We start from the raw sequence: 14480 nt of genomic DNA on the forward strand, positions 1-14480 counted from the left end.
ACCACCGTCATAAAAGCCCTCCATGGCATCTTTACGCTGTTTGGTTTCCCCGCCTACATACACAGTGATAGGGGGTCCTCCTTTATGAGCAATGAACTGCGTCAATTCCTGCTCAGCAAGGGCATTGCCTCGAGCAGGACGACCAGTTACAACCCCCGGGGAAACGGACAGGTAGAGAGGGAGAACGGAACGGTCTGGAAGACTGTCTACTGGCCCTGCGGTCCAGGAATCTCTCAGTCTCCCGCTGGCAGGAAGTCCTCCCGGATGCCCTCCACTCCATACGGTCACTGCTCTGTGCCACGACCAACCAAACATCTCACGAACGTCTCCTTGTCTTCCCCAGGAAGTCCTCCTCTGGGACCTCGCTCCCGACCTGGCTGGCAGCTCCCGGACCCATCCTGCTCGGGAAACACGTACGGGCGCACAAATCTGACCCATTGGTCGAGAGGGTCCATCTCCTCCACGCTAACCCTCAGTACTCCTACGTGGTGTACCCCGACGGCTGACAGGATACGGTCTCCCTACGGGACCTGGCGCCCGCTGGATCCCCACACACACCCCCGCCACCAGTCCCACCCTCCCTCCCACCGGCGCACCCCACAGCCGCCCCATTCCCAGGTGGATTGGTTCTTCCACCGGCCCCGTCTAGGCCCTCCCGCCCACCGGCGCACCCCACAGCCGGCCCCTTCCCAGGTCAGCCGGTCCTTCCACCGGCCCCGTCTAGGCCCTCCCGCCCACCGGCGCACCCCACAGCCGCCCTCTTCCCAGGTCAGCCGGTCCTTCCACTGGCCCCGTCTAGGGGTGATGAAGCGGCCACAGAAGCCAAAACCACGCTCCCGGAGTCACAGACGCCCAAACCTCCACCAGCATCACCACCAAAGCTACGACGATCGCAGAGGACGACCAGGGCCCCCGATCGACTAATTGCTTCATTTTGAAATGTACATTACTGTTGTAAATAGTTAAGATGTAATAAGGCAGAACGGTGTACGGAGGTATTACGGTACCTTCATAACTGTAACTTCTACCACTTTACCACATTGTAATATGAAGCCACCACCCCCACCGGACACTTTTTTTAACAGGGGGTGAATGTGGTAGTCTGTGTTAGAAGGATTATGGTACCTGGTATTGCCGGAATACCATTGGTGGGGAATGTACTTGTTCCCATTGGTTAAGCCTGTATGTTAGCTCCGCCCTGCAAGGCGGGGTATAAGAGCCCGTGCTGCCCCAGCAGCTTTCTTCTGTACCTGCGCTGCTGGGGGAAACATCTGGCGTATTAAAGCCTTCAATTGTCTCCAACCTCGCTTCTGGAGTTATTGATCGTGCATCAGTAGTTAAGACATGCATAACGTTGCAAGTGTCAACACTCTAGGTCCTGCTGCCTGTCATTTCCCCATTATGTGCAGCCAACCATCGGGGCTTCCCAATGACAATTCGAACTGAAAACAACTTCAACAAAGTGTAAATCCAATGAAGTATTTTTTAAGACTTTTTCTGCACTGCCAGCATGACACAAATATACCGGAAATGTTTGATCTTAAAGTAAGCAACTGGTACAAATTGTGTAGGTGCAATGTGATGTAAAATCCAAGGGAGCCTGTACAGTTTGCTGAATTCAGGAATAGAATCATACAAGAGGGCCATTTGGCCCATTATGCCTGCGCTGATGCTTTGAAAGAGTATCCACTTAGCTCCACTCCCCTGCAGGGGAGGCAGTGGTGTAGTGGCATTGTGACTGGATCAGAGACCCAGGGTAATGCACTGGGGATCCAGGTTTGAATCCCACCTTGGCAGATGGTGCAATTTGAATAATGAAATGAAACTATTGTGAATTATCATAAAAACTCCACCTGGTTCATTCGGGCCCTTTAGAGAAGCAAATCTGCATCCTTACCCTATGCCTACATATCCACAGCAATCTGGTTGATTCTTAAATAGGGATGGGTAATAAATTCTAGCCCAGCCAACAACACTCACATCCCATGAAAGGTATTTTTTAAACTTTCCCCAAAAGAGATCTTTTTCTTTATGTGTTAAATTTCCTGAAAGGGCCTCTGACCTTCTTCCTGAATCAGTCGGTAACGCCCCAGAGACCCACATGATTGATATCGCAGTGGGTTGGCAAGGCAGATCTTTTACAATGCAGTTTTTTAGTCGTCATGTAGCTTTTAAAAAATCAAAACGTATGCATTTGTCGTGAATCGAAATGCATTGACTTTGGGTTACTGTAGGGGCGGCACGGTGAAAATGAATGAAAATCGCTTATTGTCACAAGTAGGCTTCAATGAAGTTACTGTGAAAAGCACCTAGTCGCCACATTCCGCCGCCTGTTCGGGGAGGCTGTTACGGGCTGCTGGCCTGCCTTGGTCTGCTTTAAAATCCAGCTATTTAGCCCAGTGTGCTAAACCAGCCCCTCTGCTGCCTCACAGCGCTGAGGACCCGGGTTCGATCCCGGCCCCGGGTCACTGTCAGTGTGGAGTTTGCACATTCTCCCCGTGTCTGTGTGGGTTTCACCCCCACAACCCAAAGATATGCAGGTTAAGTGGATTGGCCACGCTAAATTGCCCCTTAATTGGAAAAAAATAATTTGGGTACTCTAAAATTTTAAAAAATGACATTGGGTTACTGTGCCCTGGTAAAATGTTGTCTGGTATATTGTACCACAAAGGCACTCTTTGTTTACTTGACTCTTTGTTCTTGACTTTTGTATTTTCTATCCTATCTCCGATCTTCTGGTTCACTATCCACACCTGACAGCGACAGCAGGGTAGGCATATGCTCCCTGGTCACTATTGACACTGCAATGTGCTAACCATTTTTCAAACTGTTGGGTGGATACTGTGCTCCATGATCCTTGCCTGTTTATGTTAGATTAGTCAAGATTGATATCACAGTGGGTGGGAACAATTTTGATTTGATTTATTATTGTCACATGTATTAGTATACAGTGAAAAGTAATGTTTCTTACATGCTGTACGAACAATGCATACCGTACATAGGGAAGGAAGGAGAGACTGCAGAATATAATGTTACAGTTATAGCAAGGTGTAGAGAAAAGATCAACTTAATACGAGGTAGGTCCATTCAAAAGTCTGATGGCAGTAGGAAGGAAGCTAGTCTTGAGTCGGTTGGTACGTGACCTCAAACTTTGGTATCTTTTTCCTGACGGAAAAAGGTGGAAGAGTATGTCCGGGGTGGGTGGGGTCCTTAATTATTCTGGCTGCCTTTCCGAGGCAGCGGGAATTGTAGACAGAGTCGATGGATTGGAGGCTGGTTTGCGTGATGGATTGGGCTACGTTCACGACCTTTTGTAATTTCTTGCGGTCTTGGGCAGAGCAGAATCCATACCAGGCTGTGATACAACCAGAAAGAATGCTTTCTATGGTACATCTGTAGACGTTGGTGAGAGTCGTAGGTGACATGCCAAATTTCCTTAGTCTTCTGAGAAAGTAGAGTCGTTGGTTTGGCTTTTCTAACTATAGTGTCGGCATGGGGGGAGCAGGCCAGGTTGTTGGTGATCTGGACACCTAAAAACTTGAAGCTCTCGACCCTTTCTACTTCGTTCCCATTGATGTAGATAGGGGCATGTCCTCCACTACGCTTCCTGAAGTCTATGACAATCTCCTTCATTTTGTTGACATTGAGGGAGAGATTATTGTTGTTGCACCAGTTCACCAGATTCTCTATCTCATTCCTATGAGACAAACATTTGTTTTATAATCCTACTTTTCAGATGATTACTGATGTCTATTTGCGCAAAGCCCCTTTGATGTGAAATGTGAGCCAGCCTCGAAATGGGTGGCGTGCACTGAGTGGCTACACTGGCGCTCCATAAAAACCCCATTGCCTAATCTTGAATCCAGTAGGCTGAATCAAGATATCAGTTTAGAACCCTGCGCCCTGCCTGCCCAATTTAAATGAGGTTGGGTTTTAAACTGGCATCAAAACATAGCCAGAGTAGGAGACCAAACAGTGTTCTCTGCCGGTTGGTCACCTTAAACCAAATTCGACCCGTGTTCCAACCATAAATCGGTAAATTGAGCCTTGTGCTACTGCCTAACCTGGGACATCCCCAGAAGCAGTGACAGAGACCCTCCGATTGTATTAATGGGCTGGGCAGCCGTTTAGAACAGGAAGACTCTAGATTCGTTCCTCGGTTGATCTTGGTCACCACAGCAGTTGCGATGCTGCTATTGGCCTCAGTTTCACTGGGCTGCGGAGGGGAATTCTTGCTCTTGATTGCTGCCCCTGCTAATCATCGTGTGTGCATCAGGTGTGGACAGATTGAGCTTAGCTTTGATGCACCAGGTGGTAGAATAGTCTGCACTGTCTCGGCTCGCATGTGAGGAATAAGCCAGTCAAGTGAGGCAGCAGAGAGAGGCTGATAACCGTGGAAGTGAACACTAGCTCAAGCCAAGACCTCCAGTAGAGGAGGAAAATAGGGTTTGGGGAGTTTGTTTTTATTTTTGAAAAATCACTTAATAGGTTTATTTGATTTTCGTGGATTGGTTTTCATTTATCTGCTCCTCTGGCCTTTTCAACTGAGTAGATTTAACTCCATCATGAACCCAGATTGATTCTTAGCTCCAAAAGAAAAATGCTTTTGAATGATTTGTGTTCATTCATTTGTACAGGGACTCCATCCTTGCCTGAAATTATATGAATGAAACACAAAAATTAGCTTGAACAATTCAGCCAAATTTCTGCCACAATCATCAAACAGTTAGAAGTAAACTGATGGGCCAAAACAATATTCAACATATATTTTTAAAAAACCTTCAGGGTTCAGTGGTCAGGGAAAAAAACAAGCAGAAACAACCAGCTTCAAACTGACATTTTTTCCTTCATATTTGCCTGAATGATATATTTACGATTAATTATTTGACAAGTCTTTACACGGGGCAACAGGAATAAAAAGGATTCCAGGAGCCGAGATGTAGTGACAGCTGTCTGAAGTGTGTGTTTTCTTAATAGTCTGAAATAAGTGGATGTTGCAAGTCCTTACCTGGCTGTTTCACTTCTTATCCCCACCCCTTTGCCATTCCAGTCCCAGTTTAATTTGCTAAACAGCAGCATGGATCAGAGTATCACCAACCGTGCATCCTCCGCCAGCCCTTACAACTCGGAGCACGCCTCGAATGTTCCGACGCCGTCTCCCTACTCGCAGCCAAGCTCCACGTTTGATACCATGTCGCCTGCTCCAGCGATCCCTTCCAACACAGACTATCCAGGACCACATTTATTCGAAGTCACTTTTCAGCAATCAAGTACTGCTAAGTCAGCTACCTGGACCGTGAGTCTGCTTCTCTTTGTATTTTTGATCAAAATATGTTGTAAAGAAAGTCAATTATTTATATGCAAATATTGTGATCCACCTTAATTCATCATCAAAAAAGGCTGTTTTCAGCCTCGGTCTCTTGTAATATTTGTCTTGTCCTGTCTTCCCCTCTACATTTTCTTCTCCACCTGGAGATTGTATTGTCTAAATATTATGTGTAACAGTTGTTAAAGTTTTATTGGAGGTTAACTTAATGCAACTTCGAAACTTGGTGCTTTGTTGAAATGACTGTATTGATTTCAGCTTATAACCTGTACATCCCACTACATGCCAGGCAGTAAATACCTGCCTTTGCAACAGATACATAATTTCAAACTGCATTCAGAAAATGAACCAGAATGCAAGATGCTCAGACTTCTCCAGCTGTAACATCTGCACTTTTTCCAATGAGAGAAGCCAAAGTGTTTTTAATTGTGAAAATTGGTTTTAACATGAGTCTCCAGTCTGCTGAAAACATGTGGTTTTTTTTTATCCTGTGTCTCATATATCTTAAAGATTATGTCTTGCAGCAAGACGTGACTGAACATGCTCGCAATCCAAGCACATGTTGGATGTTGCTTGTGCTATCTCCTGGAGGGAGATGTTCAGACTTGCTGCAGACGAGCAAGCATCCTGTCCAACAGTAGAAGAAGCGTGGCTCCCTGTCTGCCGGTAACTGATGGGATAATTAGTGTTTTTCTCAAGTGCAATTTCAAATGTGCTGCTCATCCTTGTCTGTGCAAAGACTCGCCACGATGTTAAGGGCGTACAGTCGGGCTGTTGATTGGGTTGCTGCAATTGGCAGTGGTTAACTCTGGCTGAAATTAGTGATGCTGACTTTTCATTAAATGTAGAAGACATTCATAGTTTAACTCTTTCAGTTCCAGCCTATTGTATTTGCCCTAGGTTCATGGACAAACCGAGGCTACAGTTTGCAGTAATATCCTCCGCTGTAGCATAGTATTGAGAGCCGGTTTTGTACTACACTGGAGCTCTTTTCCCCTGTTATGCACTATGGCACTCACAACAACAGCGCAACATGAAAAGAACAGGATACAAGATGTCACTTGAATAATTGCTGTGTCAAATGCAATGTCTCTATTAGCTGCTGAGAATGTACACGCTTCTTTCGATCTTTTCTGGAACCTCAAAAGGAGGCATTGGCACTTTACAAAGTTGCTGCTACCCTGAGACAAGCAACTACTCTGGGGTCCAGTCCAACAAGGCTACCAGACTCTAAGGGAGTCGGGTCTAAATGGCCATTTTCATGAACCCTAGAGGTAAATCACATTACCTTTACACCACCACATCCAACTTCATAGCACGTCTTTAATACTGACTGATGAAAACAATATATGTAGCATTTACGCTGTAATTAAAATGTTTTTTTTTGGGTGCTATGAATGCCCTTAGAGCTTCAACATGGTGTCTGTGTGCTGAGTGAACACTTGTGGGGCGACTTGCGCCAGGTATGATATTGGTGCAAGTTTTAGCACGCACCCCTACCAAAGGTATGCAGAGCAGACGGATAGTGTCGTCACACAAGGCGCAACACTGATTCAATGCTAGCTGTTTCAGTTTGAGCCTGGCACTCCGGCCGTCATCCTCTCTTAACCTCACACAACTGAGTAAATTTTCAACAGCCGAAAGGATGCCCTCACCAAGGCTGTTCAGAGAATCATTGACTACTTACAGGTTAGTTGCTGGTTGATTTCTTCCAGTTGTTCTCCGCTTTCCTTGGTAGCTTTGAGATAAAAAAATCTACAGGATGTGTGGCATGTGCTGAAGAACTTTTGTTGGCTTAAAGGCACAAACCAGTTGCTTCCAAGCATGGATGTACTTGTATGCACTCCCCTTGGAAATACAGCTTGACTGGGCACACAGAGCAGGGCAGCCTGTTGGAAGAGGAAGGAGGTGAAGGGTCCTCAACAGAAAGCCATATCCGCACAATGTTCAGGTAACAATTCTGCCAGGAGCAGGGATGACCGGTCGCCACTTCAGTAAAGATGCCCTCACTGAAATTTGGCACCTACCCCAGCCACAGCTGGCATCATTATTGTAGGACGAAGACTGCATTGCCATTGGCTGTCAAGGTGACCATGGCAACAAGCTTTTATTTATCTAGCTCCATCCAGGCAAGAGCTGGAGGTTTTGCAACGCCTTGCAGTTTGCCATCCATTTCTGTAAGGAAGTCAATGAGGCTCTTTATTCAAAGAGAGGCGCTACATTTCATTTGCATATTCATAGATTTGTGGGTTCCACAAGTTAACTTTCTCCTATGCTGGAACCCAGAGGTTCCCTTAACTCCCTTAACGTTGAGCTGGTATCTGAACCATTGACAATGAACCATGCAGATTAGTGCCTGGTATCCAGGCAGCAATAATGATGCCTTTGTTCTGCGCGGCAGTCCGCTTTGCCAAGTGCATCTGAGACAGCATGAGACACCAAAAGATAGTTACTTGTTAATGAGGGCTATCAAAGACATCGCTCGTAACTCCAGTGCACAACTCGCACACAGGCATAGCATGCACACCGTGAAAACCATACTGTCAGGTGAAATGTGATAGCGCAGACCACAGCATGCTGAAACAATGTTTCTGTGGCCTGAACCACTCTGGAGGAGTCCTGCAGTACTCTGCAAAGTGGATATCATGATCTGCTGAATACTGCATAACATTACCATCATGAGGGAACAGCCACCCACTGTACAGGAGGAGGAAAAGGTGGAAGAGGAATACAGGGGGCAACATAGACATCCCCTTTCTGCCTGAGCTGTTCATAAGATCCTGATTCACCAGTAGTTCTGCACCTTATCTTCTCCCTTAGCCACAATGTAAAATAAGAACTACCTCAATAAATTTTCCAAACCAAAGTTATAAATGAAATCATGCTATGCTGCATGAAAAAGTCAACAGTTCACCTTGTGCAATCCTGTCTTCTTTGCGCCATTGTCTGTTTTAATGCTCCCAACGCAGTTACTACCAAGTATCTGGTATAAAGGTGCTAAATGACCTCAGCTCTGGGTCTAGGAGGCGCAGCTGTGGCCTGCATCACCTTGGCATGTGCAGATACAGTCTGGGCTGATGAGATACAGTATGGACACTGGCAGAATGACAGTGTGGGAGCATGAAAATTGTCCTTCTGAGAAAGGATAGCAAGTTTGTATTCCATGGAACCACTGCCATTCTCCCAGGGAAAAGCCTCAACATTCTTACTCGCCTATTGGAGGCCAGCTTGCTATAACTCTCTGCCAGCCCCTTGCACAGTAATCCACAGTTATGAGGGCAGCATTATGAGCTGACCTTGCACGACACAGTCAGAAGTTCCACTGCAGCATTCAGACATTGGATGGCTGCTGCTTGTCCTGTGATAGAAGCCGTGACATTCACCATCAGAGGCTGATTCATGGTTGGTCTACAAGTGTGCAAATGGAGTTAGCCACCTTTTCCAACATGGAAAGGATGGGCTCCAAGCTTTGTGCAAAGCCCTGTGCCAAGTTAGTGCTGAACTCCTCCAAGCACCTTGACATTCAGTGCAGGCCTTCTTTCTTCTCCCAATGAGCCAAATATTTTATTGTGCATACCCATCAGCCTTCTCTTGTAGGCCGTCCCATTGAAGTTACCATCTGCATCTTCTGTAGCAGAACACGTGTGGTCTCAGCCTCTGGTGTGCCGGCCTTCTGCAGTAGCCTTTACCCCTGACCTGTCTGGAGGCCATCTGTGCCCAGTGTCTTATCATGTGTGGCTCCCACCTCTATGATATCCTCCAAATGATGCACCTTGTCAGTATCTGAGTTGGTGCTTGTGAATGTGAAATCGAGTTACAGTGCATCTTCATCTTCACTGCCTTCTTACTGTTTCTGTACTGTTTGGCCAGATTGCGTCTTTGGAAGGCAAAAAGCACAAGAGTAAATATGAAGTGAGGGAATGAGTGGAAAGTAACAGGCGCACACTTACACCATCTGCAGCCTGTAAGTCCATAGATATTGTGGGTTGTGATAAGAGTATTAGGTTTGAGATGCTGTCGTATTGATCATTTCAATCCCAAGCTGACCATGGCTTCAGCACGATATGTTCTTATAATGGTCATTACTATCTTCTCCATGGGTCCTTCTTATGGATAGTTCCTGCTGCCTCTGGTTGTCCGCCACCTTGTCCTTCAAGAGAGAAGTCTGTCACTGGGTTTTGTGTAATTTGGGTGATGTGGCTGTCATTGGGTAGCGGTCAATCTGTGCAAGCTGAACAATGGATATGAGACTTGCAGTAGGGATGAGGATGAGGTGAACGATGTGAATTAGACTTGACTGAGAGAAATTGTTGGTCAGTGAGTGATGGGGATGTAGCGAATTGAGCAGCATCTAAAGTTAGTGGTTCAGTGGGTGAGATATGGTATTTGAAGGTGCACTGACCTTGACCCCTCGTGAGGCCATTGAACCTCTCACATCATTGCATTCAAACAGCTCAGTTAATGCTGAATTCAAGCAAAAATCAAAGCGAGCAGACAGCATGACATTGGCGTGTTTCCTGCATTGCAATTAATGGCCATTTTGGGGTCTATCTGGTTCAGCACAGTGGGCTAAACAGCTGGCTTGTAATGCAGGACAAGGCAGCAGCGCGGGTTCAATTCCCGTACCGGCCTCCCCGAACAGACGTCGGAATGTGGCGACTGGGGGCTTTTCACAGTAACTTCAATGAAGCCAACTTGTGACAATAAGCGATTATTATCATTATTATCTGATTTACCCTCCTCAGTCTCCACCAAATATATTTTCTCCACCTACTCCACTCTGTTTTCAGCCCAAGAACACGAACAGGTCCTGCTCTCCTTATGCTCAGGCTACCCTGTGGGCAATGCCAAGTAGAGATAGAAACATCACCAACATAGTAAGATAGCTTGAAGAGTGAATCGCACGCAACTGGAAATTTGAATGGCAGTTAGCTACAAAATTCACCACCTTGTTTGGTTACAGAGTTGTCAATCTTGGAGGTCAGTAAAGAAAATATTTAAAAATACAAATTAAGAAAGGCAGTATGCCCCCCCCCCCCCCCCCCCCCCAAATAAAGTGCATGTACATGTGCAAAACATACCTTCTTCAACCTCAGGTGCTTATAAACTGTTCACCTCTCTGGCTCTGAGAGAATGAATAACGGATGTGTGCTGATGACTGCACGATGTTCAGCACTATTCATGATGACTCAGACACTGAAGCAGTCCACATGCAAATACAGCAAGACCTGGACAATATCCAGCCAGGACTGGGCGTGGCAAGTAACATTCATGCCACACAAGTGCCAGGCAATGACCATCCCTAATGAGAGAGAATCAAACCATCACCCCTTGATATTTAATGGCATCAACATCACTGAATCCCCAATATCCTGGGGGTTACCATTGACCAGGACCTGATCTGGACTAGCCATATAGACACCGTAGCTACAAGAGTAGGTCAGAGGCTAGGAATCATGCGGCGAGTAACTCACTTCCTGACTCCCCAAAGCCTGTTCACCACCTACAAGGCACAAGCCAGGAGTGTGATGGAATACCCCGCATTTGTCTGGATGAGTGCAGTTCCAACAACACTCAAGAAGCACAACACCATCCAGGACAAAGCAGCCCAACAACACCTCTTCCACAAACATTCACTCTCTCCACCACTGATGCACAGGGGCAGCAATGTGTACCATCTACAAGATGCACTACAGGAACTCACAAGGCTCCTTAGGCAGCACCCTCCAAACCCAGGACCACTACCATCTATAAGGACAAAGCAGCAGATACCTGGGAGCTCCACCACCTGAAAGTTCACCTCCAAGTCACTCACCAGCCTGACTTGGAAATACATCACTGTTCCTTCACTGTTGCTGGGTCAAAACCTTGGAACTCCCTCCCTAATAGTACAGTGGAGAGGGTGCAATAAAGATATTTGCTAGAATTATATCATGATGAGCATTACGGTACTTAAATCAGACCCCAATGTAAGTTAGGAAACTGGACGGGAAACCCCAATAATTGTGCCATTTGTAAACTGAGGAAAGGATACTTCACCCCCAAGAGTAATTCCACTGACAAAATGGGGATCTTTTATAATAAAACAAACTTTATTCTTAACACAGGACCAACTACATTAACATCACAGAAAATAGCTTACAATAACAGTTAAACAAGCCTTAACAATGAAAGGAAACACTTTATCTTCTCTATCTCCAATTAAGCAACGCCTATTACAGATCCAAGCCACTTAGAAATAAAAGTTAGCAAACACAGGAATACTTGTTGTATACTCTGTGTAGTTCCAAGGTTTCAGCAAAGGAGAGACCCTTTCAGACACAAGCGGCAAGTTCTTCTGTCTTTTGGCAGACTAAAAGCTAAACTGCCTACTACAGACTTGGCTCTCCCATTAATTACATCATCTCTATCCCACTGACTGTCGGATGGCCATCTTCCTAAGGCTAAACACCATCCCTCAATTATTTAAACCCCAGGGAATTGCCCTTAATGTCCAAAATTGCCCTTGGTGTTGGGTGGAGGTGTTGAGTTTGGGTAGGGTGCTCTTTCCAAGAGCCGGTGCAGACTCAAAGGGCTGAATGTCCTCCTTCTGCACTGTAAATTAAATGATAATCTCTGATTAATCGAGGACAAAGGTTCGGCACAACATCGTGGGCCAAAGGGCCTGTTCTGTGCTGTATTTTCTATGTTCTATGTTCTATGAATCTTCCTATAAACAAAAGCTCATTAGCCCTATATGTGTAAACAATTAAGTGGTTATAATCAATGATTATCCCACATTTACAACCACTTAATTGCATCTTTCTCATACACACTGCCTGCCTGCAAGTTAAACTCGGATTTATATAAATATTACTGCAAAAGATATATAATACACGATGTATAACATTTTCTTCATTCATCACATGAGGGAATTCATATGTCTGAAGAGATTGGAGAAACTGAGATTATTCTCCTTGCAGCAGAGAAAGTGGAGATCTAATAGAGATGTTCAAAATTATGGGGGATTTTGATAGAGCAATTGATCAATAACCAGAGGAACACAGATTAAAAGATCATTGCTAAAGAACCAGTGAGAGATGAAAATATTTTTTTAATATACAAGTTGTTACAATACAGAATGCAATATTAACTTTTAAAGGGTAATTAGCTACGTACTTGAAGAGACAAAATTTGAAGAGCTATGGGAAAAGTTAGAGGAGTGGAATTAATTGGAGAGTTCTTTCAAAGAGCTGGCCTAGGCACAATGTGCCAAATGGTGACCTCCTTAAATACATTATTCCAGGAACTGCTCTGACAAAGGAGGCAGATTCAAAGCAGTGACCTGGTTTTCCTCTGTTTACGGAAGTTCCCCTCTCACCTTCCTGACTTGGAAATATAGCTCCGTTCCTTCACTGTCAATGGGTCAAAATCCTGGAACTCCCTTCCGAACAGCTCTGTGGGTGAACCTACACCACATGGACTTCATTGGTTCAAGAATGCAGCTCGCCACCACCTTCTCAAGACAATTGGGGATGAGCAATAAATGCTAACCTCACTAGCGAAGACTACACCCCTTGAATGAATTTTTAAAAAGGTGTTGATAGACCTGTGTATTTCCAGAAGTATTTCAGATTGCCAACATTTGCATATTAAAAAAATGCTGCAAGGTAAAATGGTTGTGGTGGCAGGGCATCCTGCAGAGGAAGCTGTTTTATATTTAGAGTGCTGTTTTAAATCTACAGTAGCTTGGACATACACTTGAGATAAATTCATTCCAATGTTTGAACATTTTCGATCTTAAAGGTACTTATGCAATATCATTGTGTTCATGTTTATTCAGCATCACAAGGTTTAAAATACCATCATTGCTGATTCTGTGTGTTCCAGCGATACACTTCTTTTAAAAGTAAGAAATGAAGCTTTCTCCAAACTACATGGCAGATGAATATGTCATTCAGTGTGGCATTGGACCATACAAATCAAGCAGGTCGCAGGATTGGTTCCCAGTCTGTTCTGGGTTAGTTGATCTCCACACCACTAACCAGCAAGGGAGAGAGAAATCAGCTGGGGACAATGATGCCAGCTGTTTTCAAAGGTCACATACAAGCGATTGTTCGGTGAGAACAGGATAAGGTTCAGCTTTGGCATTCTCATGGTCAAATTGTCTGCCTGCGTTTTCTGCTCAGACAGCCACATGAAGATTATCTGTTTGCTTAAGGCTGCTGGCACCTTGGAACCTTACCTGAGCAAGAGCCAACACCTTCAGGAGAGGAGGGAAAAAGGGGCAAAGAAACTGTCAGAGTAAGGCCTTTCCCAAAATTAATTAGCCTGCACGCTTAAGTACTGTGACAGGCTCAACCTTTCAGTGAGTGTAGTGGACAATAGTTTGGATTAAAATACAAGCCAACTGTTTCTTTTTGCTAATGTGGCTTGTTTTAGCAAATGGAAGCAACACCTCAAGATAATACGTTAACATTACCTTCTCCTCCAGTACACAAAGCCTCCAGTGACTAATATCAGCCACCATTTTCCTGATATCTCCTTGGTACTCCATTTCACATGCTGGTTGCTTTGTGCTACCTCAGTCTACACAATCTAACATAGCCATCCGAGCACTTATTAAATGCACTGTTCATAAACTCTTACATGTGAGAGACAGAAATAGACTCCCATCAGCTGAATCTTTGCCAATATACCATTAAACATTAAACAGGGTTCAAATTAATCACTGTGCATAGTCATCAGGTGAAGTTGACTTGGGATGGATGCTGATTGGGCCAGGGCACACAAACATAATTCAATCTTCATTTTCAAATTATGTGTTCTGCCCGTTTATATTTTTGGTATGAATTCTTATGCACTCATTTATAATGGAAACTGCCAATGTAAACTTACCATGCTGTAATTACAGCCTCCTGCCAGTGGCAATATAATGGCGAAGGTTGACAGGAAAAGCCTGTCAATGTAATATACTGCAATAATAATATAAGAATAATCTTTAATGTCACAAGTAGGCTTACATTAACACTGCAATGAAGTTACTGTGAAAAGCCTCTAGTCGCCACATTCCGTCACCTGTTCGGGTACACAGATGGAGAATTCAGAATGTCCAAATTACCCAATATTTGCGACATATGGATTTAGGGCCAAGCTTTGTGTCACCACTCAGTAC

At 44.9% G+C, this 14480-nt stretch overlaps 1 protein-coding gene across 5 annotated transcripts in view; it reads left to right on the plus strand.

The window, feature by feature from the left end:
• Window positions 1–14480, plus strand: part of tp73 (tumor protein p73) — a 285880-nt gene that overhangs the window by 186887 nt on the left and 84513 nt on the right. For all 5 annotated transcript variants that reach the window (XM_072478040.1, XM_072478042.1, XM_072478038.1 and 2 more), the window contains one exon: window positions 5051–5296. In XM_072478040.1, the coding sequence (XP_072334141.1) occupies window positions 5051–5296 (246 nt within the window). The remainder of the gene's footprint in view (window positions 1–5050; window positions 5297–14480) is intronic.

Source organism: Scyliorhinus torazame, chromosome 16 (genome assembly GCF_047496885.1).
Source record: "Scyliorhinus torazame isolate Kashiwa2021f chromosome 16, sScyTor2.1, whole genome shotgun sequence".
NCBI classification, from domain to species: Eukaryota; Metazoa; Chordata; class Chondrichthyes; order Carcharhiniformes; family Scyliorhinidae; genus Scyliorhinus; species Scyliorhinus torazame.